Source organism: Electrona antarctica, assembly GCF_951216825.1.
Source record: "Electrona antarctica genome assembly, chromosome: 21".
NCBI lineage: Eukaryota > Metazoa > Chordata > Actinopteri > Myctophiformes > Myctophidae > Electrona > Electrona antarctica.
Genome location: NC_136802.1, coordinates 15,042,497 through 15,068,793, shown reverse-complemented (window position 1 = coordinate 15,068,793; position 26,297 = coordinate 15,042,497). Strand labels below are relative to the sequence as shown.

Genomic DNA, 26,297 nt, shown 5'->3' with positions numbered 1-26,297 from the left:
AGTGTGCAGATTGCCAGGAAGGGAGGGGGGGGGGGGGGGGTCAGGGAGATGGGTAGACCTCTCACCAGCCCCTCAAAACATTTGCTGAGTATTGAGGCCAGGACACCGCCAGTGGTTCAGGCATGTGACCTTGGAGCGCTGGAGGAGGCATGGGCACAATGGGGGACATTTTTAAGCCTGGGCATGTCATGAATAGACAACCGCTCTGTGATCTACAAGCTCACAACACGTTGTGCTGCGACACGTTGTGAGCTTGTAGATCGGCTATTTTCGGCAAAGATATGTTTGGTGGAGAGGGAAAGAAGGGAGTGATACAAGTATAGACCCCTGGGGGACCCCGGACGACAAAAGTACATAGGGTTTAAAAGTGATTAAACCTCAGCTATAGTCTTGCATTAATATCACTCTCACATATTTGCATCGGCAGTGGCGCCCGGAGTTCGATCTCGGGCTCCCCCGGAGTTAGTGTCGAAGTGTCCTTGAGCAAGACTCTGAAAACCTAATTGCTCCCGATGAGCAGGTTGGTGCCTCGCATGCATGTTTCCCCCGCCATCAGTGTAAAGAATGTGTGTGAGTGAGAATGTAATGCACAATCTATGAAAAGCGCTTTATTGGATAAAAGCTCTATATAAATGCATCATTTACCATTCATTATTATATTTGGAAACACTGTATTGGCTTCAAATGTGCCCTGAGCCAACATTGGCTGGGTCTCCGTAGCAATGTGCCACTGTACTCTCCAAACAGGAATTAAAAGGCGGGTGAACACGCTGTTCCAAGGCGCTGGGGAAAGGTGGAGAGGACTTTTGGTTCCTTGTCAAGGACTCATTTATCCTCTATTCAATTATTGGAGAATCGTCGGAAAACCTTGTATGTCCAAAACCATTATTTTTTTCATTAGTATTTTAAAAACATTTACAAAACTGTACAAGCTCGCAGATCGGCTATTTTCACCATTCTTACAACACTTCTTCTATGATTCATTTATATGACAAAAGCATACAAAGTTGAAACACAGAGATACAAGGTTTCTTGCCCCGACAGCCACAAGATACTTGCTGAACGGGCACGGCTATAGCGTCGGAAGGGAGCTCACCGCCATCGTGAGAAGAATATACATTGAAAAAAGAAAGTAAGTGCTGTGCAAAGGAGAAAATGTTATAGGCCTGCTGTAGTGCCTTAAGTGATGGATTCGTAGTCTTTTTATATAATCACCTTGGATCACCTTGTAGAGCCAAAGGACCTGCTGCTGCTTCATGCAAAGCGTTTACACACACTACGGTGCAGTTACACATGCACAAACACAGTGCATTATCCATGTCAGGTGGAAACCTCGTATCTCGTTACATTTCAGGACATGGAAGAAGGCGTTCCAATGGATCCGATGTAGTCATTATTTTAGTTACGAGCGCAGTGTTAACACTTTTCCTGCCAGGATTAATTAATTGATGCACCCATACCGGCCATAGCCTCGGTCCCAGGCTTACTTATCTGCGAAAAGAAAAGCCTGGTCACAACGTAAGGCAGAGAAGCTATCGGGCGGATGTATCCTCCGGAACATCTGTCAGCTGTATTTCCCCCGGATACGATATTTTCCCGACCAATTACAACACTTGTTTCATTGGCGGAGAATGTAAACTGATTTGTAAAGCATCAACGTCATTTCCTTGGGCGATACTTCCGCTAAAATCCCGCAACTTCCGATGTTAGTCTTTTCTACCGGCCAGCATTTTCCCTGTGCAAACCTTATTTTGAAGGAGCCAAAAACCACAACCGGAAGTTACTTATGGTGTGTGTTGTGTCAGATCGGTATTCTTCTCTAGCTCGGAGATCACAAAGGCTTACAGCGGCCATTACTGCGTTGGCTATGGACCGTCGAATAAAGCTTGTTCTGACCAGAAATGCCATCTGGGACAAGGAATATGAGACAAAGGCGAGATACAGGAACAGGTAGAATTTCCTCTTTTGTCAACAAAAGTGCTCTCAAGACTCTAGCTGGAGCGCTATAAATTCAACCCTCCCTTGACTCTGCTTGCAAACATCTCAATGTCACTAAAGCCCCAAACCTCCCAAAACAAACTAATTCGACTACTTCTCGGCTTGGGGCCAATGACCCATCTTTTTGCAACCCATTTTGATAGTCTAGGGGTGGCTCCGGGTAGAAAACAGAGTTAAGCAATTGAAATTGAGATTGACATTTAAAATTGTGAATGCAGCTTTGCCCTCGATGCCCTCAGTAACCGCATACCTGACTAACTACCTCAAAAACGTGAGCCACAATACAAGAGGAAGTGAGAACAACGATCTGGCACCACCCACTTTCGAAACAAACATGGGAAAATGCTCCTTCTACAGCACTGCCACCCAAGTGTGGAATGACCATACTCCCTCCCTCAAAAAATGCAAATGTCATGTCATGATTATGAATTCAATACCCAGGACCTGAATGGAATCAAGGCCGCAAGGACTTTTTTCGGTGATCCCTTTGGACGTGTGTTTGACCGTACTCTGTATTTCTGCCAATAATAGTCAATGGGGGCAAATGTTCCAAATAGGCCAGTGCCCAACGCGGGCACCACTCTAGTTTACAAAAAAAGAACAAAAAAAAAAAAAAAACTAATGTTGGAACACAGTATTTGTTGTAGGAATGAATACCAGCACTCACGATATATCCTTTAGGATTCTTGTTTTCACAGTATTTGTTCACATAAAAAAAGCTACATGCGAATGCAACTCTCTCTCTCTCTCTCAAGTGTAGCTCAGCATACTAACAGCATACAGGAGGAGTCATATAGTCACAGATGCTTCCATGTACTGTACATACAGTACATACACAGTAGCTCTCAAATAGCTCAGCCTACACTAGACACTGTTCCTCTTGATAGCTAGAGAGCATGTCCACACACTGTATGCATGCATGCACGCGCACGCACACACACACACTCCCACAGGACTACAGGTGTCTTTCGACAAAGGGGGCTTTGGCACAACACTGTCGCGAGCAGTCAAACAAGCGCTCCGGTCTGTCTGTCACTCTCTGCAGAATGTGATCTGTGATGAGAAAAACAAACACGAGGAGAGCAACACCTGCGCACGCACGCACGCACGCACGCACGCACGCACGCACGCGCGCGCGCGCGCACGCACGCACGCACGCACGCACGCACGCACACACGCACGCACGCACGCACACACACACACACACACACACACACACACACACACACACACACACACACACACACACACACACACACACACACACACACACACACACACACACACACACACACACACACACACACACACACACACACACACACACACACACACACACACACACACACACACACACACACACACAGTGTACTCACAATTTTAACTAAAGTAAGTAAAGTATCAATACTGCAAAATAGAACTACTCTGTTACAAGTAAATGTCTGGAATTCAAAATGTACTTGAGTGGAACTACAAAGGTTTTGGCATCAAAATGTACTTGAAGTACCCTTATAGAAAATACGAGATCTACAAGCTCACAATGTCTTGCATGGCGACGCATTGTGAGCTTGTAGATCGGCTATTTTTAAATGGCCAGAATGAAGTGGTTAATGTACCTTTTGCAATGTTTTCAAACTGATGCAGTGGAGTAAAAGTACAATGTGTGGATCAGAGCTGTAGTGGAGTAGAAGTGAAAGTATTGGAAATGGGAAATACTCCAGTAAAGTAAAAGTACCTCAAAATGTTACTTAAGTACAGAATAAATGCACTTATAGTTACTTTCCAGCAGTGCACAAGGCCTTCATGAATTGGACATGCAGGCCTCACAGGATATGGTATGGCATGGCCCGAGTGGAATAGTATGAGAGTGGCGACACTAGCGTTCGACTCCCATCGTAACAATGGAATGCGGAAGTGCTCATTCTATCTCAATGGGATAGTTCCAATGTTTGGCGAGATCAAAGCGTACGGTGTCACCACTCTCTTACTATTCCACTCAGGGTATGGTAAGGTGAGAAGTTTATTGATCCCGCTTTACAGTGTCCGCTGGACACTGTAAACGAAGATAGCAGGTAAAAAGAAAGAAATCTGCTTCTCGATTATTCGATTAGCATACTGGATATGAGCCACATTCACTTGGTTATTGATTGTGAATATTGTTTTTGTATGTTCAGTTATTTGCCAATGGTTAGGGGCAGTGGCGAGGGAATACATGGCTTTAAGAAGGGCTGTGAAAGACAGCCATGAATGCACATGCACACACACGCACGCACGCACGCACCCACGGACGCACGCAGGAGGGCACCGCCTGGCGTGCCTGGTAACCATGGCAGCAGCCTCACTGCAGCCGTTGTCATGCCAACGGTGGCGGAAGCCTTTCTTTCTGTGGGGATCAGACTGGCTGGGTGACACCCGACGAATGCACGCACACACACACACACACACAGAGCGCAAGCACGCGCACACGCACAGGTAAAACACTCAGAAGGAACAAAGAGAAAGAGGCTCAGGCAGTGAGGATACACGCAGAGATGCACACTGGTAGGTCATGTACTGAACTGTACATGCATACTATCGTGGACACACACATGCACACACGCACGCATGCGGTGCACTTTAGAGCAGATTTCTTTAGAAACCATTATTTTATTCTTCCGTCCATCGTTTCACACGTAATACATGGTTGCTGTCATGGAGTGGAAACCTTTTGTCCAAAACCATTACATTATTATAAAAAAAAAAAGGTTTTATCTACAAGCTCTCAGTGCGTCGCTCTGTGAGCTTGTAGATCTGCAATTTTCACATCTGTGCAACGCTCTTGTGACATGAAGTAGGACATTATACTTTACAAAAAAAAAAAAAGTTACAACTTTGAAATGTGGAGAGGCACACGTGCACTTGTAGATCTGCATTTCTTGTGCACAACGCCGTCATACAAAATGCACCGTCTGTCAGGTAGAAACCTCATATGTCCAAAACTGTTACTTTCAAAGAAAAACGGCAAAAGTTGTAACAGAGCTTGCGGATGTGTTACTTTTTTGTAACAGTAGTTCTGTCTCTCACCAGTTTCATCTCATCTCAGACGTCATCTTCATGTCTCAGAAACGCAGATCACATGCGGTGAGTACACACAGACACCTACACGTGCACACACACACACACACACCGACCCACCCACCCACACACACACACACACACACACACACACACACACACACACACACACACACACACACACACACACACACACACACACACACACACACACACACACACACACACACACACACACACACACACACACACACACACACACACACACACACACACACAATAACTGGCTCCAATGTAAATTTGCGCTTTCAAGGACTGCAGGTGCTGAGCGTGGCAGGGGCCATGCAGAGATGGAGAGAGAGACAGAGATCAAAAGAGAGTGTTGGGGACGGGACGGACAAGGGAGATGGAGAGAGAGAGAGACGGAGGGTGAGACAGAGAGTGGAGAGAGAGAGAGAGAGACAGAGGGTGAGACAGAGAGTGGAGAGAGAGAGAGACAGAGGGTGAGAGAGAGTGGAGAGAGAGAGACAGAGTGTGGAGAGAGAGACAGAGGGTGAGACAGAGAGTGGATGGAGAGAGGGTGAGACAGAGTGGAGAGAGAGAGAGACAGAGGGTGAGACAGAGAGTGGAGAGAGAGAGACAGAGAGTGGAGAGAGAGAGACCGAGGGTGAGACAGAGAGTGGAGAGAGAGAGGGTGAGACAGAGAGTGGAGAGAGAGAGACAGAGTGGAGAGAGAGAGACAGAGGGTGAGACAGAGAGTGGATGGAGAGAGGGTGAGACAGAGAGTTGAGAGAGAGAGACAGAGGGTGAGACAGAGAGTGGAGAGAGAGAGAGAGACAGAGGGTGAGACAGAGAGTGGAGAGAGAGACAAAGAGTGGAGAGAGAGAGAGACAGAGGGCGAGACAGAGAGTGGAGAGAGAGAGAGACAGAGGGCGAGACAGAGAGTGGAGAGAGAGAGAGACAGAGGGTGAGACAGAGAGTGGAGAGAGAGAGAGACAGAGGGTGAGACAGGGTGGAGTAAATGCATTCAGTCCTTATTCATGCTGATTCCCCTGCTGAGTCTGGAGACTCATTTACCTAAACAATACATTTCAGACAGGGCAAAGAGGACACGCTTCTCTCTCTCTCTCTGTGTGCGTGCGTGCGTGCGTGCGTGTGTGCGTGCGTGCGTGCGTGCGTGAGATAGATGGAGAGAGAGAGAGAGAGAGAGAGAGAGAAATTGGTAGTCAACGCCTTGCAAAATATTTCACATGAATGTGGCCATTTATCCCAGCATTAGCCTGGCCCAGCTACCGTGATTTCTGGCATGGCTGACAACAACGTCAATATGTAGGAAATGTCCGTATTGGCTCCATTGCATGGTCTTGATAAGGGCTGATGACGGAGATTAAATCATCTGATAACATCGGAAAACCGCTACTCTGAGACACAGGCTGAATGGTAGATGGAAATGGCACCATCTCATAATGAGCACTATTATCGAGGAGCAACCATATTGAAGATGGATAAAAGCATGACGTGGTCCTTCAAGCCCCATTTCAAAGCACCGTGGTGAAAATGCCCCCAAATAGGGCGCCAGGTTGAAAGCACATAATGAAATGATAATGGAAGAAATGGTCCGGTGAATCAGTGCAGCTCCAATGGGTACTGACACGTTGTCATGACACCCAGAATGTCACCCATGTCGTGGATAGAAACCTTGGCCCAAATTGTTACTTTTCATGAAATGGAGGGGGGGGGGGGGGGGAGAAAGAAACAGTGTTACAACGGTTCCAATGTCGACAGCATGCAGTCACAAGATCATATCCTAAAAGCTTTTCAGAGGTTATCATTATTAAAATTGGATTATGGGAGCACCACGGCCGATGGTGGAAAAAAGTACTTTGCATGATTTACTTAAGTAAAAGTATCAATATTGCCACGTAGAAATCCTGGATTCAAAATTTACTTGAGTTAACCTAAAGTAGCCTACAAAAGTATATGTACTTTAAAAAAAAAAAAAGTTCACAAGTTTTCATATGTATAAAATAAATAAATCTTTTGAAAAATAGCAAATCTACAAGCTTGTAGATCAGCCATTTTCAAATGGCCAAAATGTATACAGGGCCGAAGTGGGTAATGCATTTTGTAATACTAATGCAAATCTACAAAGTAACTAGTAACTACAAAGTTTTCAAATAATTGTAGTGGAAGTAAAAGTACAAATACTTCAAAATTGTACCAAGTACAGTACTTGAGTAAATGTACTTTCCACCACTGGTGATGAAAGCAGGAGGGCATTGAATCCATTCACGGGAAGAAACTTAGAAGACAGTTTCAACATGGAGGCGCGAGGTTTCCGGCCGCCAGCGATGGCGTGCGTGCGGTTTCCACAGAAGCTGACAGGAGAGAAAAGAGGTGTGAAGACACGGCGCAGAGGAAAAGAGCACAGCGAGCAGAGCAAAGGAGTGCAAGGCAGGCTGGGAAAATAGGATGCTTGACCTCCTCTCTCTGTGGCTGCAATGAACACAGGAGACATGCTTTCTCTCTCTCTCTTTGTGTGTGTGTGTGTGTGTGTGCGTCTGTCTGTCTATAGGGACTGTCTCTCTTTCTACAACATTGTAGGTATAATGCTTCAAAAGCTAGCAACGAACACACACACACACACACACACACACACACACACACACACACACACACACACACACACACACACACACACACACACACACACACACACACACACACACACACACACACACACACACACACACACACACACACACACACACACACACACACACACACACGGCAGTGCGTAGGGCTGTGTGAATGTGTACATGAATGAATGTACGGTATAGTGTAAGATGAATTCATAACAGTTGTCGTGCTTCATGAAGCATGGAAGAAAAGCTATATTATATACTATACTAGTCATATTTTATGAATATATATATACACACACACACACTTGACACATGTATTGCGTCAGCACACACTCGCTGACAAGTCTCAACATGTGCCTTAGGCACACAGTTTTAAATCCTTGACACCATACACACACTGTGCGCTGTGAACGCATGCAGTGACTCACCACTCTTATCCTCGATGACTCACCGTGACCCAAATTACCAACGTAATCGGCCCACAGCACATGTACAGTACTGCAAAAAAGAACACCCAGAAACCAGCTCGAAACTTGGCTATGGTGATGCTAGCCTACTGTAGGCTATTACTGTAGCACATTAAAAAAATTTTAAATAAATGTTAAAACAAACTTATTTATTTGTTAACTTAATTTAAGTAATTAGCCAATCTACAGGCCGCAACATGACGTGAAGCGACACGTTGTGCATTTGTAGATCTGCTATTTTCACTTTGGGACACACACACACACACACCTCTGCAAATCGCTATACTAAGCCAATGTTTCCTTTGAGCAGCCAAGTAGCGATTGTAAGTGCTGAGGGTGCAAACATGGCCATGCCCAAGACGGCCTCACTCTCAGCACAGGTGCTGGGCTCGATATGTCCTGCAAAACTCACATGCACAGATTGCACACACACACACACACACACACACACACACACGCACACTCACACTCACACACACACACACACACACACACACACACACACACACACACAAGCGCGCACACACTTTAGTATGACAGTTTTGCCATTTTTAATCCGTTTCCCCGCCTGAGCTTGTTGTGCGGTGGTGTCGCGCCACAAAAACAGCCTATATCTTCAAGCTATTTTGGAACACTGGCGCACAACCAAGTACAAATCAGGCATATATAACTTCAACCCCAACCCCCAGACCTAACCTCTGAATGCATACTCCTTAACACATTTTGGGCGGGAACACCTTTTGGTGTTTTAAGCATTATGTTGTACTTTAGCTATTGAAAAATAGCAGATCTACAAGCTCATAGCGCGGCACCGAGTGCTGCGCTACGATCTTGTAGGTCTGCTATATTTGAAAAATCGTGAAAATGTGGCCCAAATGTTTGAATACATTATTTCAGAGCCAACGTTTTTAACTCAAATCTTTGCTTCTGGGGGGGGGGGGGGGGTCCCTGGAACAACATATTTTTCAGATGGGGGTCAGCGGCCAATTACATATATTTTTGGGGGTCATTGACATGGAAATGTTTGAGAACCACTGATATAGAAACATAGGTTTTCCAGAAAACGGTCAGGATTTAGAAGGCATTTGTAGAATCGATCTCAGGTCTAAATGGGTACGTCTAAATGCGTAACGCCTACCTACAGTAACCTCTAAATGTCCCAAAGAATCCATTCCTAACCCTAACCTGTAAGACTACAGTAACTAATCATTTTGGTACAATTTCTCTTGTGGGGACCAGGAAAATTGTCTATTTCTCAAATTATACTGTACACTGGACACTTCTCCCTCACAAGTATACTAACAGTAACACACACGCATGCACACACACACATGCACATGGCTGTATAGATGAGAAACAGTCATTACTGCCATGCGGATCACCCCGCTGTGGCCCGTGCGTTCATTTTCCATCACGCAGAATAGCTTTTAATGTTTCACATGAGCGCTGTTCTTATTATCTGCTCCACAATCTGCCGTCTGCCGCTGTGTGTGTGTGTGTGCGTGCGTGCGTGCGTAGCTTGGTTGCAAATGCAAACTGCTTGTGTTCATATTCGAAAGCCTGAGAAATAAGGTCCATACATTAGTTGTGAGATTTGCATGAATGCCCAAGCCAAGAAGCACTGGCTAAATTCTGTTTAGTGTCATGTGATGACTGGCAGTGACTGGCAGTCGCCACACGATGCTTCCGGCGTCTGTGATCTGAACCCAGAAACACTTGTTGTTGAACATCCCAATGTTTATGTTCCCAATGTTCCCCATTATGTGTCTATGGAGTAACTAATGGTGACTCCAGACCAAACAGTCTTGATCAGACTAGTCAAAGACTATACTTAAAACTGTCAGATTGCAACAGAGTAGCATTTTTAATCAGCACAAACCAGTCGGTTTGAAACCGACATTATTTTTGCCCATGCAAAGTAGCCTGTAGCGCTTGCACTGCAGTGTTGCCAGTTCTGCTTAATATAAACGACATTGGGCTAGTTTTCCTGTAAAATAGATGAAATATTCATAGCTGCGCATTGCCTTATTGTCTCCACCAGGCCGAAGGCATGGGGAGAGAGTATGTTTTGTTGGGCTTGTTTCTGAAGTGTATAGTTGCTTATTTGGCCTGTTTTGGCCTGTCGTCCACAGTAACAGTCTTTTGTAATGAGTTGTGCTTTCATGTGAAATGTACCCATTCTGCAAACTGTTAATAAATACTTCAATCAATCAGTAAGCTTGTAGATCAACTATTTCTGCTATTTCTTACAGTTTTGGAAAGAAGAGTCAGTGATTTATTTGTATATTGAAGTTATTTCATTTGTCATATCTGCCCTGTGCAATTTGCGATTACAAAGCTGAAAAGGCAAAGAGAAATACAATTTGTATAATGTTCCAATGTTCAATGCAAAAAACTATTAAATCATTTATCACAATATCTGTGTGAAAAAAAAATCGTCAGCTTAAATTTGTAATCATGAAAGGCTCCTTACCTGTGACTACACATGTCACAACACGCACACCCGCGCACGCACGCACACGCACGGCACGCGCACGCACGGCACACACACACGCACACACACACACAGCAAAACCCGATCCATTCATTTCTTCATGTCTTACTCGAGTTCTAAATTGAGACCTGAAAAACATTTATACTGCTGAGGCTGAGCCAATATAGTGATCATTCTATTAGTATAGGTGACCTCAAATGCCTTACCACAGTGAAATGACCTTGTATTGGACTGTACTTTCCTGTAAATCAAGTAGCCTATTCAATTAAATTAAATTCAAAGTAAAGCAATATACTTCACAAGCACAAGCCAGGCAGGAGCATAAACTATGAAATATTTGGTATAGTACGTGGCCGGTAGACAACTAAATTAAATTAAATTGAACGTTTTCCATTGTCCTCTGCTCTCTCATGAAGGAATTGCACACAGGAAGGGAATGAGAACAGTCAGTGGTGGAAAGAGTAACCGAGAACTCACCGCTTTTCCGACTCGCCGCGGTTTAGTGCATTTTAGTTTTACTTCACCTTTATTTAAATTACATTGAATTGAGAGAGAGGGAGAGAGGATAGTAAATGGTGCATTTATATAGCGCTTTTATCCAAGGCGCTTTACATAGATTGTGCATTACATTCACCCATTCACACACATTCATACACCGATTGCAGCGGAAGCCATGCAAGGTACCAACCAGCACATCGGGAGCAATTTGGGGTTCAGTGTCTTGCCCAAGGACACTTCGACATGTAGACAGGAGGAGCCGAGATTCGAACCGCCGACCCATGGATCATTGGACGACCTGCTCTACCTCTTGAGCCACAGTTGTTTAGAGTTTACACTAGATGAAGTAGGAATGCTAAAGTTTAAACACCAAAGTACCGAAACAATGTAAATCATTAGTAAACATTACGCTGAAATATCATTGGTACTATCATTGTATTCACATACTCACCTTTTTATCATTATCTAGCTGACCATTTCATTGCACAAAATAATTTGATCACTTTGGAAATGAATAATAACATCTGTGGATTTCACATACTATATTGATGAAGACAGCATGGTAGCATAACGATGAAGACATTGAAACTTGTTTCTCTCCACTTTTCGCTGCGGCGAGTTGTTAAACCGGCGAGTTCTCCGGTATTCGTGGAAATGTACATTTACTCAATTAGGCCTACTGTACTTAAGTACATTTTTTTCTTACTTTATCTGAGTATTTCCAATTGTCAATACTTTTACTTCTACGCCACTACATCTCAGAGGCAAATATTGTACTTTTAATCCACTACAATTATTTGAAAACGTTATTACTACAGCAGTTACTTTGTAGATTATTATTACAAAACATAGCCTACATTAACCATGTCAGCCCTATATAAAAAATTTTGGCCATTTGAAAATAGCCAAACGACAAGCTCACAATGCGTTGCGTCACATCACATCGCAAGCTTGTAGATCTGCTAATTTCAAAATAAATGTATACATTTGAAAACTTGAAATGGGACATTCTGTATAATGAGTTTTTTTTATTTATTTATTTGTATTTATTTATTTGTACTTTTGGTAGTTAAAGTACATTTTAATGACAAAATTGCACAGTGAATTTAGTATTTGTTTTTTTACAATGTAAAACATGCAAGTAGTACTTTTTCCACCACTGAGAAAGGTACACAGCTACACAGCACAAAGAGGAGCTCCTCCTCAGTGACCAGTGTTGCCATGTCCGCTTATAATAAGCAACTCTGGGCTTTTTTCTTTTTTTTTTAAATGCCACGCTAAATGTGTGGCATTAAAAAAAAAGAGAAAAAAATGATGATTTTAAATAGCATATCTGCAAGTGATGTTCTGTACAGCTTGTAGATCAGCTATTTTCAAGCAGCCAATGCATACCTGTGGGTGTGTTTTCATAGACCACCAGGGTGCTTGTTTTTCTTGCAAACTCTGGCAACACTATCAGCGATGCAAATGTGAAGTGAAAGTAAAAAAATAAAAGTGACAACAAGTTCGGTTGAGGCGCACGCACCCACAGGCCTTACAGTAAAACATCCATTCATCAACAGGACCTTTACTGTCATTAAAAACCACAGGCGAGTACTTCAGATAACATAGACTATGATGGGGGCAAAGCTCAGTAGGCTTAGGCTACAGCTTATTTTAATAGGACAGAAAACGTCATCCAAAGGGTATTGGATAAACCAGCTTAATAATAACAAACAAATAGCGTCATGTTTTATGTAGTTGCCATGACAACCAGGTCAGATGTGAAAGTTCACGCGGAGATCTGTGCAAAAGAAAAGTGAAAGAAAAACGGCAATTATAAGTTTATACCTACTGTGGTCGTTTGTGAGAGAAATACTCGTTTATTATGTATTTACTGCGTTTTTCTTTATTTGGAGATTGTAGTAAATAAATAACCAAGTCACATTATGATCAGGCAGTCTGTCTAGCGGTCTAGCCATTCACCCCGGATGTTTTCATTCAGCAGTAAGCACGTGGTTGTTTTGAGTCATCCTGCGTCAGCTGGTGAAAGAGAGACGCATGCATGCTAGGGGGGACAGAGAGACAACGAAAGGTAGGACGTCCTTTACAGCTGCTATAACCGACACACACAAAGTAATTATATAATGTAACCGTTTATATTGTCGTTCTTTACAGCTGATTTTATTACCCCCGCCGTACTGCGTGTAGGCTACCTTTTGTATTTGGGATGACGAAGGTATACAGCACTGAGTGTGGGTTTCAACCCTTTTCATATCAAGGTCCATTCATTATGTATTCGGCGTTATTTGAGCCACGGGCACCATTTGTTTAGCCTGGCTAATAAGTGCAGACTCATATCACAAAGGCAGATTCGCGTCCGGCTTATAGCCAGGCTAACCATTTCATGACATTTAGCCTCTTAAACCCAACATGTAAAGAATATGTTGCTGAATAAGATTCTGCCCACAATGCCATGCTGTATTGATGTGGTAACAGCAGGCACATGTGGCACACGTTGCTTGAAATAACAATTTGTCTACATTCTCTAATTGTGTAGAGTCTGTAGACTTCTTGTAATGCATATGGTTAACAATAATAAGTAAAAGTATCAATACTGCAAATTGTCGATGTACTCTGTTACAAGTAGAAGTCCTGTGTACAGTATTACAAAATGTACAGATACTGTGAGTAAAAGTGTACAATAAGTATCTGCATCAAAATATATATACCAAGTAATTGAAAGTACTCATGTGCAAAACTTATTTGCACATGAGATCAGTTTATTCACATTGTCCCAAGCTGAAAGTAACTGATCTGCGAGGCGGCGTGATCCTGAAGATCTGCAATTTTCCACTGGACACCGTCGTACGACGGGCATCAGCTTACCAGGATGTTCCATTCTCGAGTTCAAAATGTGTAATATATCTTGCAGCGCGTTGTGAGCATGTAGATCGGGTATTTTCCAATGGCAGAAATATAACTAGGGCAGAAGTGGTTAGTGTGTTTTGTAATAATAATCAAAATCTACAAGGTAACAACAGTTTCCATATAATTGTACTAGAGTAAAAGCACAATATGTTCCTCTCTGAGAAGGTTCAAGGTTCAACTTTATTGTCAACAATACCAGTTACAGGGTAAAAGGCACGTGAAATTAATTGTGTGTTAAAAGACCATACAACAGCTACAGTCTAGAGATGTAGTGGAGTTGAAGTAAAAGTATTGAACATTGTGAATGCTTAAAAAAGTAAAAACACCTAAAAATTGTACTTGAGTACATGAATGTATGTACTTAGTTACTTTACACCACTGAATGTGTATTGTGAAAAGCTGAAACGAAGAGAAACGAAACAAAGTGATTTGCGGTGTAAAGCGTTTATATTAAATTTAAACGCTTTACACCGCAAATCACTTTGTTTAGTTTCTCTTAATACAATTTGTATTAGGTGGTTCATGTGAACCTTATACAGTGTAGGGTTAAAGGGATATTTCACTTTCAAACATGCTTGGGGTCATTTCAACGTCTACTCTGGCTTTTGCAAACACCCCAGACAGTTTTTAAGTTGTTCGATTCAGTATTTACTATTATTTAGATATATGATATTAATTTTAACAGACACACCCCCTCCCTATACAAACTCATTCTAACATAATTTTAAGCATTATTGGTAAAAAACATCCATCCTTGGTTCTGGTGACTGATATTGTCCCTTTAACTCATTCCATGCCACGTGAAGCCTTTGGACGCCTCCCCTTTAAGATGTGAGGCTACTGTGTTGTTTCAATTGCCTTTTTAATTATTTAATTATTTTAAAAAACGGTCACAAACCCAGACGTGACGTTACAAGCGCCATACATTTAAATATCGTCATATCTGCCACGACAAGACCAAACTGTATCCACACATGATTTTCCACCTATTTTAGCCTATATATTTTTTTGAAATTGGACAGACCAATTTCTGGTAAATACTAGAGTTTCCATGAAGCAATATTATTGTTTCTCCCTAACACTATTGATACCATGATCAAGAATCAGATTCAGAACTGTAGATACAGAATTCATTAACCACATTGAAAAACTTTCTCATTTTGTAGAAATGGCGTTTGCCAGTCTCCTGTCTGAAGAGCAGTTCCTGTGTTCTATCTGTCTAGATGTGTTCACCGATCCAATCACCACTCCATGTGGACACAACTACTGCAAAGCCTGCATCACGCGTTACTGGGACACCAATGACGTGTGTCAGTGTCCACTGTGTCAAAAACAATTCAGTACGAGACAAGAATTCTCTGTGAATAAAATTATCTCGGAGATGGTTGATCAGATCAGGAAGTCAACGCTGCTGAAAACAAACTCCAGCACAAACAAAGAACCCGATGAACCACACTCCAGCACAAACAAAGAACCTGCTGAACCACATACCAGCACACACAAGGAACGTGTGAACACTACTCCCGATGAAGTCGCCTGTGATGTTTGCACGGCGCCCAAGCGCCGAGCCCTGAAGTCCTGCCTGGTGTGTCTGACCTCCTACTGCGAGACTCACCTGGAGCCTCACCAGAGAGTCACTGCATTGAAACGGCACAAATTAATCGACCCTGTGAAGAACCCAGAGGACGCTGTGTGTAAGAAACACGAGAGACCGTTGGAACTGTTCTGTAGGACTGACCGCACGTTTGTGTGTCAGTTCTGCACCGAGTCGGACCACAAGTCGCATCAAATCGTTTCTCTGAAAGAGGAATATGAACGACAGAAGGCTCAGCTGGGACAGACAGAGGCGCAAGTTCAGTGGATGATCCAGGAGAGACAACTGAAGGTCCGGGAGTTCAAACGCTCAGCAGACCTCAGCAGGACAGATGCAGACCGAGAGATAGCAGCCAGTGTGCAGATCTTCACGGCTCTGATCAGCTGCATTGAGAGATGCCAGGCTGAGCTAATTGACGTGATACTAGAGAAGCAGAGTACAACAGCGAATCAGGCTGAAGGCTTCATTAAAGAGCTGCAACAGGACATCGCTGAGTTGAAGAAGAGAAGCTCTGAGCTGAAGCAGCTCTCACACACTGAAGACTACCTCCACCTCCTGAACTTCCCATCCGTCTACACCCATCCACCTACCAAGGACTGGACAAATGTCCATGTCCCGCCATCTTCATACGCGGGGGCTGTGAAGACGGCTGTGGCTCAGCTGGGGAAGACCCTTGGCAGAGAGATGGACGAGAAGCTGAGTGAGGCCGAGCTGGGGAGGATCCGGCAACATGCCGTGGATGTGACTTTGGACCCAGACACGGCACACTGCAGTCTCATCCTGTCCGAGGATGGAAAGCGAGTGTCGCATGGAAATGTGAAGCAGAATCTCCCGGAAAACAAAGGGAGATTCACTACATATCCCTGTGTCTTGGGAAAAGACGGTTACTCCTCGGGAAGGTTTTACTACGAGGTTGAGGTTAAAGGGAAGACTGCCTGGGATTTAGGAGTGGCCAGAGAGTCCGTCAACAGGGACAATTTCACAATGGGCTCGGACGACGGTTACTGGACTATACATTTTGATTTGAGCAATGGAAAAGAGTACTATGCTGCTGCTGCCCCTGATGTTGTCTTCCACGTACGACATAAGCTCCAGAAAGTGGGCGTGTTTGTAGATTATGAAGAGGGTCTGGTCTCTTTTTATGACACGGAGGCCAGAGTTCAGCTCTACTCTTTCACTAGCTGCACCTTCACTGAAAGTCTCTATCCATACTTCGGTCCGTGTGTCAACAACAGTGGCACGAACTCTGCTCCTCTGATAATATCTGCCGTCAGACAGACAGACTAGATTATTCTTCAGCGTTACATGAAAAGGTTTTCATTGAAGTTACGGAAGCATTATTTTACTGGTTTATTTTCTCTCAACTGTCATATCAAGCCTTTAGCTTGTTACTTACAGACCTATTCTATTTAAACACTACTACAAAAAACTATGTTTACGTACGTTTTATGTCTGGAACCAAAGACTAATATGGTTGGCGTTCTCATTGAATCCAATAGTTAAATGTATTCCCTGTCTGTGAGAATGTTGAAATCTTGTCTGTTTCTTGGTGAGGAGGAGTACATGATTGTATTGTATATTTCCCATTTGTGGCATTTAGAATCTGTTAAATAACTACCATAAATTATTTAATGTGCAGAAATAATGAGTATGAAAAATAAATGTGCTTTAATGCGATTACTAGTTAATTAAGAAATACGAGTGCAGTGATTATGATATTAATAGCTGGCTCTTTTATCTAACCTTAGCTGCATGTTATCAAGATGGACAATGTGAATGTGAAGTGCAAGAATACAAATAAAAATGTTCAGACAGTACCACTCATTGTGTTTTTCTCAGAATGTAGTGTACTTTGCGTTTGTTAAATCTGGGCTAAATTGGTACTATTACACAATCCTCAGAGTTAGATGGAATTAATCTGTGTCACTTTAGCTTTTAACCACTTTAACCATTATTTTAAACTTTAGCTATTGAAAAATCGCAGATCTACAAGCTCCTAGAGCGGCACCGAGTGCCATGCTACTAGCTTGTAGATCTGCTTTTTAAATGTATTGTTTTATCGTGAACATTAAAGGTATATTCAGTGATTTCACTTAATTCAAATATCACTTGTTTTTTGGATAATCCTCCCTACTATAAAGTGTGCTGACCATATAAGGAGTTCCTCCCTGTCCCCAGTGAGCCCCTGGAGTCAAAAAACCCTAGTTTCGGTTTGGGCTTTGGGTGGCAAAGCCTTCATCCAATCAGGAGGAGAGGGGCCTTCCTCCAATCATGATTGAGTGGGGCGGGCCTTGGTGCACATGCTGTTGGTCTTTGCTAAATCTGGTGTATTTATGTTGCATTCACATGTATTGTCCATTAATATGCAATGTGCCACCCAATTAAAGTCAAGTAAGGGGTCCTTGGCCTGAAAAACATTGACTGCCTCTGGTCCAGTTAGTGGTTTGAAGGGTGATAAACTGGTGCAGTGGGCTGATATCTACCACGTGTTTAATCTGAGGCGCCAGAGGTCAAGTGCTGGGAGCCAAAACTGTTGTCCTGGATGCGACACTGCCGACACTAATTGTGATTTTGACCTCACGGATGGGACAGGATAGATTATCATACCCTGTCTGTGTGTCTGTGTGTGTGTGTGTGTGTGTGTGTGTGTGTGTGTGTGTGTGTGTGTGTGTGTGTGTGTGTGTGTGTGTGTGGCAGGATAATTAAGTTTCAAGCAATCCATTTTGTGTCATGTGAGATACACACAGAAACACATGCAAATAGAAAGGCTCATTTTTCCATCGTCATTAATGCATCGGTTTAATTAAGCCCTCCTATACACCAATGGCGATTGGGCCAAATCGGGCCTCCAGGGAGCTTTCTTGGGCCTCATTCCAGATTCCAATGTACTTGTATTTTATATCTTTTTTATGCTTATTTTTTATGTTGGAAAGGTAGCTGTCCACTTGTCCAGCCTCCATGTCACAAGGCTGCAACAGCTTCATGATTTCTGCCCAACTCTGCCTCACACGTTAAACATGGACACATAAGCAGTGGCGTATGAAGTACTCGAAAACTTGAAGTACTCGCCAAACTTGAGTCAAAGTGTTGGCATCTTACCAGTGGTGAAATGTAACTAAGTACATTTACCTAAGTACTGTATTTGTACTTCACATGAATATTTCCAATACTTTTACTTCCACATCCACTACATCTCAGAGGCAAATATTGTACTTTTACTCCACTACATTTATTATTACAGAACATACAATGCGTCATGATGTGAAGCATTGTGAGCTTGTAGATCGTCTATTTTTGAAAACTTGTAATGAGACATGAGTACTTTCTACTTTTGGTACTTTAAGTACATTTTGAGGCCAATACGTTTGTACTTCTACTCAAGTAAATATTCCGGACTTTAACAGAGTATTTCTATATTGCACTATTGCAGTATAAACACCTTTTCATTGCATAAAGAAACAAAACAGCCAGGAATGTCATCTACTTCTACTATATCTCACTATACTTTCAGAATGACGTAGCTTTCAAGTTGTTCTGCTACATTTAATCAACATGAAAGCACACAACAGATGAGTTGTGAGTGCATGCAGTTTGTCCGTCGCATGGCATCTCCACCCATTTGTAGCTAGCGAGTTTTGAGAGGATGTTGTCCATTACATGAAATTAAGAATTATCCATCTGGTAGCAGCGGTGGTCTAAGGGTTAGAGGAGCGCCCTTGTTGCCGAAAGGTTCCCCGGACGGGCAGGAAGAATCTGGGTCGGGAATTGGTCATCACTCACCCAACATCACTGATAAAGTGCCCTTGAACCCCCAACTGCTCCAGTGGAGCTGCTTAGTGGCCAACTAGCCTGGGCACCATTTCATTTGGGTATATGATCCTGTCGGGAGCGGATGATAGTCGACAGGCAGGAACAACAGGCGGCAACTTCCTTTTCCCTCAAACCGATTTTTCTCAATAAAAGCTACAGGCTACGAGAGCTTTTATTGAGAAAAATCGGTTTGAGGGAAAAGGAAGTCGCCGCCTGTTGGTCCTGCCTGTAGACTACAAAACAATACTACAACATGACGTAACGATATCATCCGCTCCCGATCGGATCATACAGACTTTTGAAACAGAGACCAGGCTTTCCTCCGAGGTGGTGGAAAGCCTGGTGAGGCGAGGTTAGTGGCCAACAGTATAAGACTGAGGTTGTAATGGTCAGCTCCCAGGTTTTGATGTGTGTGTCTGTCTGTGTGTGATCAGCCTGTGCAGGGTGTTGCTGAAAATGAGCAGTTTGTGCTCAGCTACTACCCTGGGTTAATAAAGGAAAAGAAAAAAAAAAACCTACAGCCAGCAGCCATTAGCTCCGATTTTGTCCATCTTCTCCACCTTCCTCCACTTCAAAGGTTTTATACACATGTTTTCATTCGATCACTGAATAGCATCCTGGGCTGAATGTCTGAACTCTCAACTAATAATGAAACGCATAAGAGCTTGTGCTCTTATATCAGCCGACAGCCGGGTGCTCAGACATGGACAAAAACCTTTCATTTACACTAACAAACACTTTCTACCATGCCAGCCTGCCTCCAATAGGCTACTCTTCTCTAAAGAGTGCTTCCATGGACCCGTGGCATGCACAGATACAGTACACGTCTTAACCCATTTCGGGCGGGAAGTTCCGGGAACCCCTTTTGGTGTTAGCATTATGTTAAGCTTTAGCTATTGAAAAACAGCAGATCTACAAGCTCATAGCGCGCCACCGAGTGGCGCGCTACGAGCTTGTAGGTCTGCTATTTTTGAAAAATCGAAGAACGACAATACATAAACATAGCTTTTTCAGAAAACTGTCAGGATGTAGAAGACATTTTTAGAATCTGATCTCAGGTCAAAATGGGTTAATATCAAAATCTAAGCCATGTGCACTATAAAGAAATTATCCTGTTAAACATCAAATTAAATGAATGCGGTATGAGGCAGCAGGCCCACATAAGTTAACATAATGTTATGGCCATTAAATTATTGTGTCCTACAGCAGTGTTTTTCAACCCTTTTCATATCAAGGTCTATTATTTATTCGGCATTTGATGAGATTTAGCCTCTCAGACCGCAGAAGAAATATTTTGTTATCGTTGGATAAGATTTTGTCCACATTACAATTCCATGCTGTATTAATGGTACCATTAGAGAATTTGGAATAATTGTTATTTTGACCAACGTCGTCTGTTGGTTGTTTATTATTATTATTACAAATTCTCTAATTGTGTAGACTTCTTGCAAATGAACTAATGCAGATGTTTAACAATAATTTAACTATTGAGATCGTCAAATGAACCCGTAAGGGAATTAAAGATCTATAAGGGTCCATTTGGTTACCAACTCTCCATTTAGCTGGGGACCACTGGTGGTCATTGACCACTGGACAAATGGTCAAACTTTTAGCGGTCAACGCTTATAATTTTGTTCATTTTTGTCACATGTCTTGTGCCCTCCCCCCGCCCCCAACTTCAAGTCATTCTACAATAATGGCGCCCTGGCCCCTTCCCTAATCTAGTCGAAAACCGCCAACGTAGTAAGCTCATGATGTGGTGCAAGATGTTCGTGAAAATGGGGACGCCAGGGGTTAAAATGAATGAAAACTGTTCGACTGTGCCATTATCAAACGTAAACATCAAACATATCAGACCTAAAAATATTATCCCCATGACCAGAGGGGCAGTATCAGAAGTAGAGGGAAGTACACCCCCCCCATACAATCCTAGCCTGCATACACAAACACTTGACTGCATGAGTTAAGCATGAGCCCAAGTCAAATACATGTGCAACACATTGCTGCTGTCGGGCGGAAAGCTTGTATGTCCAAAACAGAAAGTTTTTCAGGAAAATAGCCGGTGTTCCAATGGATGTAGATATGATTTAGACAAAGGCTCTTAACCCATTTAGACCTGAGTTAAAAACATTCACTTTGAAAGAATATATATTCAAAGTTTTGCGCCACATTTTTACGATTTTTCAAAAATAGCAGACCTACAAGCTTGTAGCGCGCCACTCGGTGGCGCGCTATGAGCTTGTAGATCTGCTATTTTTCAATAGCTAAATTATAACATAATGTTTAAAACACCAAAAGGGGTTCCCGCCCAACATGGGTTAAGACTGGAACTAGTGTCCCGATCACGTGATCAGAAATCTGGGCCGATCACGTCATTTTCAAATCGGAATCGGATCGGGAGCAAAAAAGCATGATCGGGACATCCGTAATATCAATATTATATCCATATCGTGATATTAGGACTTGATATTGTCTGTGATTTTGGAAATGTACTATTGAGATATGGCATAAGTGTATCGGCACATACTAAAAATCAAATGATCGGAATCGGATCGGGAGAAACCGTGATCGGGACATCCCTAAAGGCTGGAACACATATAGGCCTACAGGCCTATGTGTCACCTTAGCTTTTAACCACTTTAACCATTATTTTAAACTTTAGCTATTGATAGCACAAGCTCCTAGCCGGCATGCACTGAGAGAGAGAGAGAGAGAGAGAGAGAGAGAGAGGGGTGTATACTTTGGTTAGACATACTAACAGTTCGACCATGCTATGCTTGTATGTAGATCTTCGATTTTTTTTTATCTTGAAAACGTGTGCTAATCTTTGAATATATATTCTTTCACAGCAAACGTTTTCAACTCACATCTTTGGGGTATACATCTGGGGGGTATACATTTTCAGATGGGGGGGGGGGTCGGCGGCCAAATAATTGTCTGTGACACTCTAATTAAGTAGGGCATTATTTACAAAATAACAGAAATGTGAAACATGGAGATACAAGATTTCTGGCCCCCATCGGCGGCGATATTGGGCTCGAGGCAATTCAGGGCCGATGTGCGCCGTCCTGAGCACCGCCATGTGAACAAAAAACACAAACCCACAATTGTTCAGACGTCTCTCTCTCTCCCGCTTTCCTCCCAGAGATGCCAGTCTGGCCCGAGTTATAAATCAGAGCGAGCTATGCTGCGAGATAATTGGGAACATATCCGGACAGAACCAGTGTTTATGTGAGCAAATGCTTTTGTGTGTTACGTCTCCAAGGGCCTCCAGCGGATCTGACAGCCATCTAGGACATGCGAGAAGAGAACGTACGTTTCCACCATGCCCCCCTTACTACACGCTCTGTGTGGGTGGGTGTGTGTGTGTGTGTGTGTGTTTGCGTGCGTGCGATCCTGTGCAGTGTTCACTCTATATCATTTCAGCAGCTGTCTGTGCAGTATTATGTATGTGTGCGTCTGGAATTACGTTTGTGTGTGTTTTTTTTGCAAATGACCCACTGTGCTACTGTAATCTGTGTGTGTGTGTGTGTCTGTGTGGTGTGTGTCTGTGTGTGTGTGTGTGTCTGTGTGTGTGTGTGTGTGTGTGTGTGTGCGTGTGCGCCCTCTCCGCTCTCATTGTCTACATTGGTGGTTCTCAACCAGTGGTCCTTGAGGGTGTTTGGTTTCATGTTTACGCTCTCAAGAGTTAAATTATTGTGAAACATGTGCATTACTTAATTTAGAAGAAGTCTACACAATTAGAGAACATAGAAGAATTGTTATTTTGATCAACGTTTGCCTGTCATCTCTCCTATGGCGCCACATCAACACAGCATGGAATTGTGGACAAAATCTCATCCAAAACAACGATAACAAAATATTCATTCGTTTTGGGTCTGAGAGGCAGGGGGCTCCATTTTCGTCACTGCTAAACCCCTTATCCCTAAACTACTTTGCCTTTTTGTACTATTTTGAAAAACATGTTTGAACAGTTCAACTAGCCAATCTACATTGACACGTTGTGAGCTTGTAGACTGGCCATTTTAACTATTCAAAAATGTTTTGCAAAATAGTAAAAAAGGCAAAGAAGTTTAGGGATAAGGGGTTTAGCAGTGACGAAAATGGAGCCCTAAATCTCATCAAATGGTGGCCCGAGGCTCAAATGCTGAATATATATATATGAAAAGGGTTGAAAACCACTGGTCTACCTACCTCTATGGTTCCCTACCTGCCTCGCTTCCTTTCACGCTTAATGCTTCCCTCCTTTTGTCTACCCTCATTTGTGTGTGTGTGTGTGTGTGTGTGTGTGTGTGTGTGTGTGTGTGTGTGTGTGTGTGTGTGTCCATGTTTACTGCGGGCCAGTGGCTGACTGTTAGCCCTCCTCCCCCGTCCAATCAGTGGCTCCGGCTCGGGCTGTGCTAATTGAATTGGGCTGGATGGTCGTTGTGATTCTAATGCGCAGCAGATGGCTGGGGCATTCCTGTGTTATCCCAGAACCCTGGGCCACTCTGCAGCGCTCCACCCGCCACGAGTAATACTAACCTCCACTGAGAGAGAGACAGGCAGAAAGCTACAGAGAGAGAGAGAGAATGGGGTGCATACGTTGGTTAGACCAGAGTGTAGAGTAGGAGAGTAGCTTCACGCTTTGATCTCGCCGCAAAGCGGGTGCCTATGGGCTATAGTTCCAAACATTGCTCCTATGGCTGGAACTATCCCATTGAGATAGAATGAGCACTTCCGCATTCCATTGTTACAATGGGAGTCAACGCTAGTGGCACCACTCTCTTACTATATTACTCTGGGTTAGACAGGCATTAGTCCGACAACACAGTCGCTCCCGACATGCGCGGCCGGTTACAATTAACTAACCCATGGCCGGTTAAAACTCACCCCGACATGCGTGGCAGGTTAAAATGAACCCATGGCAGGTTAAAAAATAACCCGTGGCTCCCGACATGCATGGCAAGTTAAAACTAACCCATGGCAGGTTAAAACTAACCCGTGGCAGGTTAAAACAAATCCGTGGCCCCTGACATTCATGGCAAATTAAAACTAACCTGTGGCTTCCTGTGAGGTTATGTTTAGGTTTTTGGGTAGGGTGTCAGACTAATACCTGTCGGGCAGTTAGTACGTGGGACCAAACACACATGCACCCAGAGAGAGCATGTGTGGAGTACTCAGATGTTTTGTGCTTAACTCTTTGAGAGTTTCATGGATTTCTATATAGTTTTTAGACTTCTCTATGGCAGAATGGCGTTTTTGAATGATTTATTGAAAATTCTCTGTTGTGAATGTGTGACAACGAAAGACCTTCAGAGAAAGCTTGGCTTGTCTGCTTCCAGGAAAAAAATGAACTGAGTTGATAAACTGTTTAGTTTTTGTGTTGAAAGCCTTTTAAAAGAGCCTGCATTTACACTGGGTAGTGTTTCTAGGACAACAAAAAAAGTTATGCCCGGTTGAAGTTTTATTTTCTAAATAACTTTTTTTCTGCTGGGCGTACATAGCCATGCAATATCTCATTTTAAAGGGTGAGTTGTCTAGTTCAATTAAAATAAAATAAAAAGTTTCTCACATGTACCACTGTAGATATTTTGCCATCTATAAATAGCATGGTCAGTCATGATCAATCTGACCTATCCAGCTAAAAGTCCCCCTAGCTCTGAAATGGAACATCATATAAACTCAATTCTTTTTTGGGGTAAAATTAGACATTCTAACGCACATTTTGATATATACCATGTTTACATAGTCTTACCAGTACCGTGTCTATTCATGCATGTATCTCAAAAACCTGTTGTGAAGAAACAGTTTTGATAAAAAAACACATCCAAGGACATTGTTTTGATATGACTTTGTGCCCATGATATGTATCAAAATATAGACTTGAATGTATACTGTATTATAACAAAAAAATTGGGTTCTTACCATCTACCGTTACAGAGTAAATCACAGTTGAAACTCGCTTAGTCAAACCATAAACCTCAGAATAGTGAACAAAATAGCCATGACAGGTCTAACTCATTGTAAAAGCTTGTCTTTTATTTTTTATGACTACTAACATAATACAATTATAATAAATATTACAGAAAATAAATAGGCCTACATACAAAACAGTTGTCCCCAAACTCCCCAGTGTCCCCAAACCACTGCATTCCAGTTGTTCTTGACGGTGTGTGTGTGTGTGTAGGCTAAATTTAAAAAAAACAACAACTGAAATGAATGAATGCATCCGGTTCAGTGTCGGAGAAATCCATCGCAGTCTTGACTCTTCGTCTTCATCATCATCATCATCATCATCCTCCTCCTCCTCCTCATCTGATGCCAGTTCTAAATATATAAAAATAAACATTTAGCTGTAGTCAGCCCGGCCAATAGCCAGTTGGGGGGGGGGGGACGTAGGCTATCTGACATCATCGTCATCATCATCATCACACGGAGACACACTAAACAATGTACAATCATGATTGTATACAATATACAATGAATGCAATTATCGTGCAAGCTCAGACGTCAATGAAACGTCATACAGATCTTATATAATACGCTACTGTTAGCTTCACTCCCCGTCCCCCCTCCGATCCTTGTAGCAAGGTCATCATAACGAACCACGCGTTGCTTCAGTAAACGATGCATGTTTGTTCTCCGTCTTTGTAGACAGTAAATAAAAGGAGCGAACATTACTCTAAAGATCAGATCGCCTATAAGGCACGCTACAATATAAAATACTTGTACTGCCATGCGTGCATGCCTGCTACGATACATTTGTACTGCAACAACCAACCGATCGACACCAACCCTCCCTCCAGCCATTAGCCAGCACCAATGCACCGACCAACACCATTAGC

At 42.9% G+C, this 26,297-nt stretch overlaps 2 protein-coding genes across 3 annotated transcripts in view; one reads left to right on the top strand and one right to left on the bottom strand.

Moving 5' to 3' along the window:
* Window positions 1–26,297, bottom strand: part of LOC306913850 (dynein axonemal heavy chain 2-like) — a gene marked incomplete at its 3' end in the record, with an annotated part of 263,300 nt that overhangs the window by 46,961 nt on the left and 190,042 nt on the right. The window lies entirely within an intron of this gene.
* Window positions 13,140–17,076, top strand: LOC306914462 (E3 ubiquitin-protein ligase TRIM39-like). 2 transcript variants are annotated; one of them, XM_079491493.1, is made up of 2 exons: window positions 13,140–13,230; window positions 15,233–17,076. In XM_079491493.1, exons 1-2 carry the CDS (start codon window positions 13,197–13,199, stop codon window positions 16,945–16,947), a joined length of 1,749 nt encoding a protein of 582 aa, XP_079347619.1. In that variant the 5' UTR covers window positions 13,140–13,196; the 3' UTR covers window positions 16,948–17,076. The 2 variants fall into 2 exon arrangements, with proteins under 2 accessions (XP_079347619.1, XP_079347620.1); XM_079491494.1 differs by lacking the exon at window positions 13,140–13,230 and adding an exon at window positions 13,242–13,374.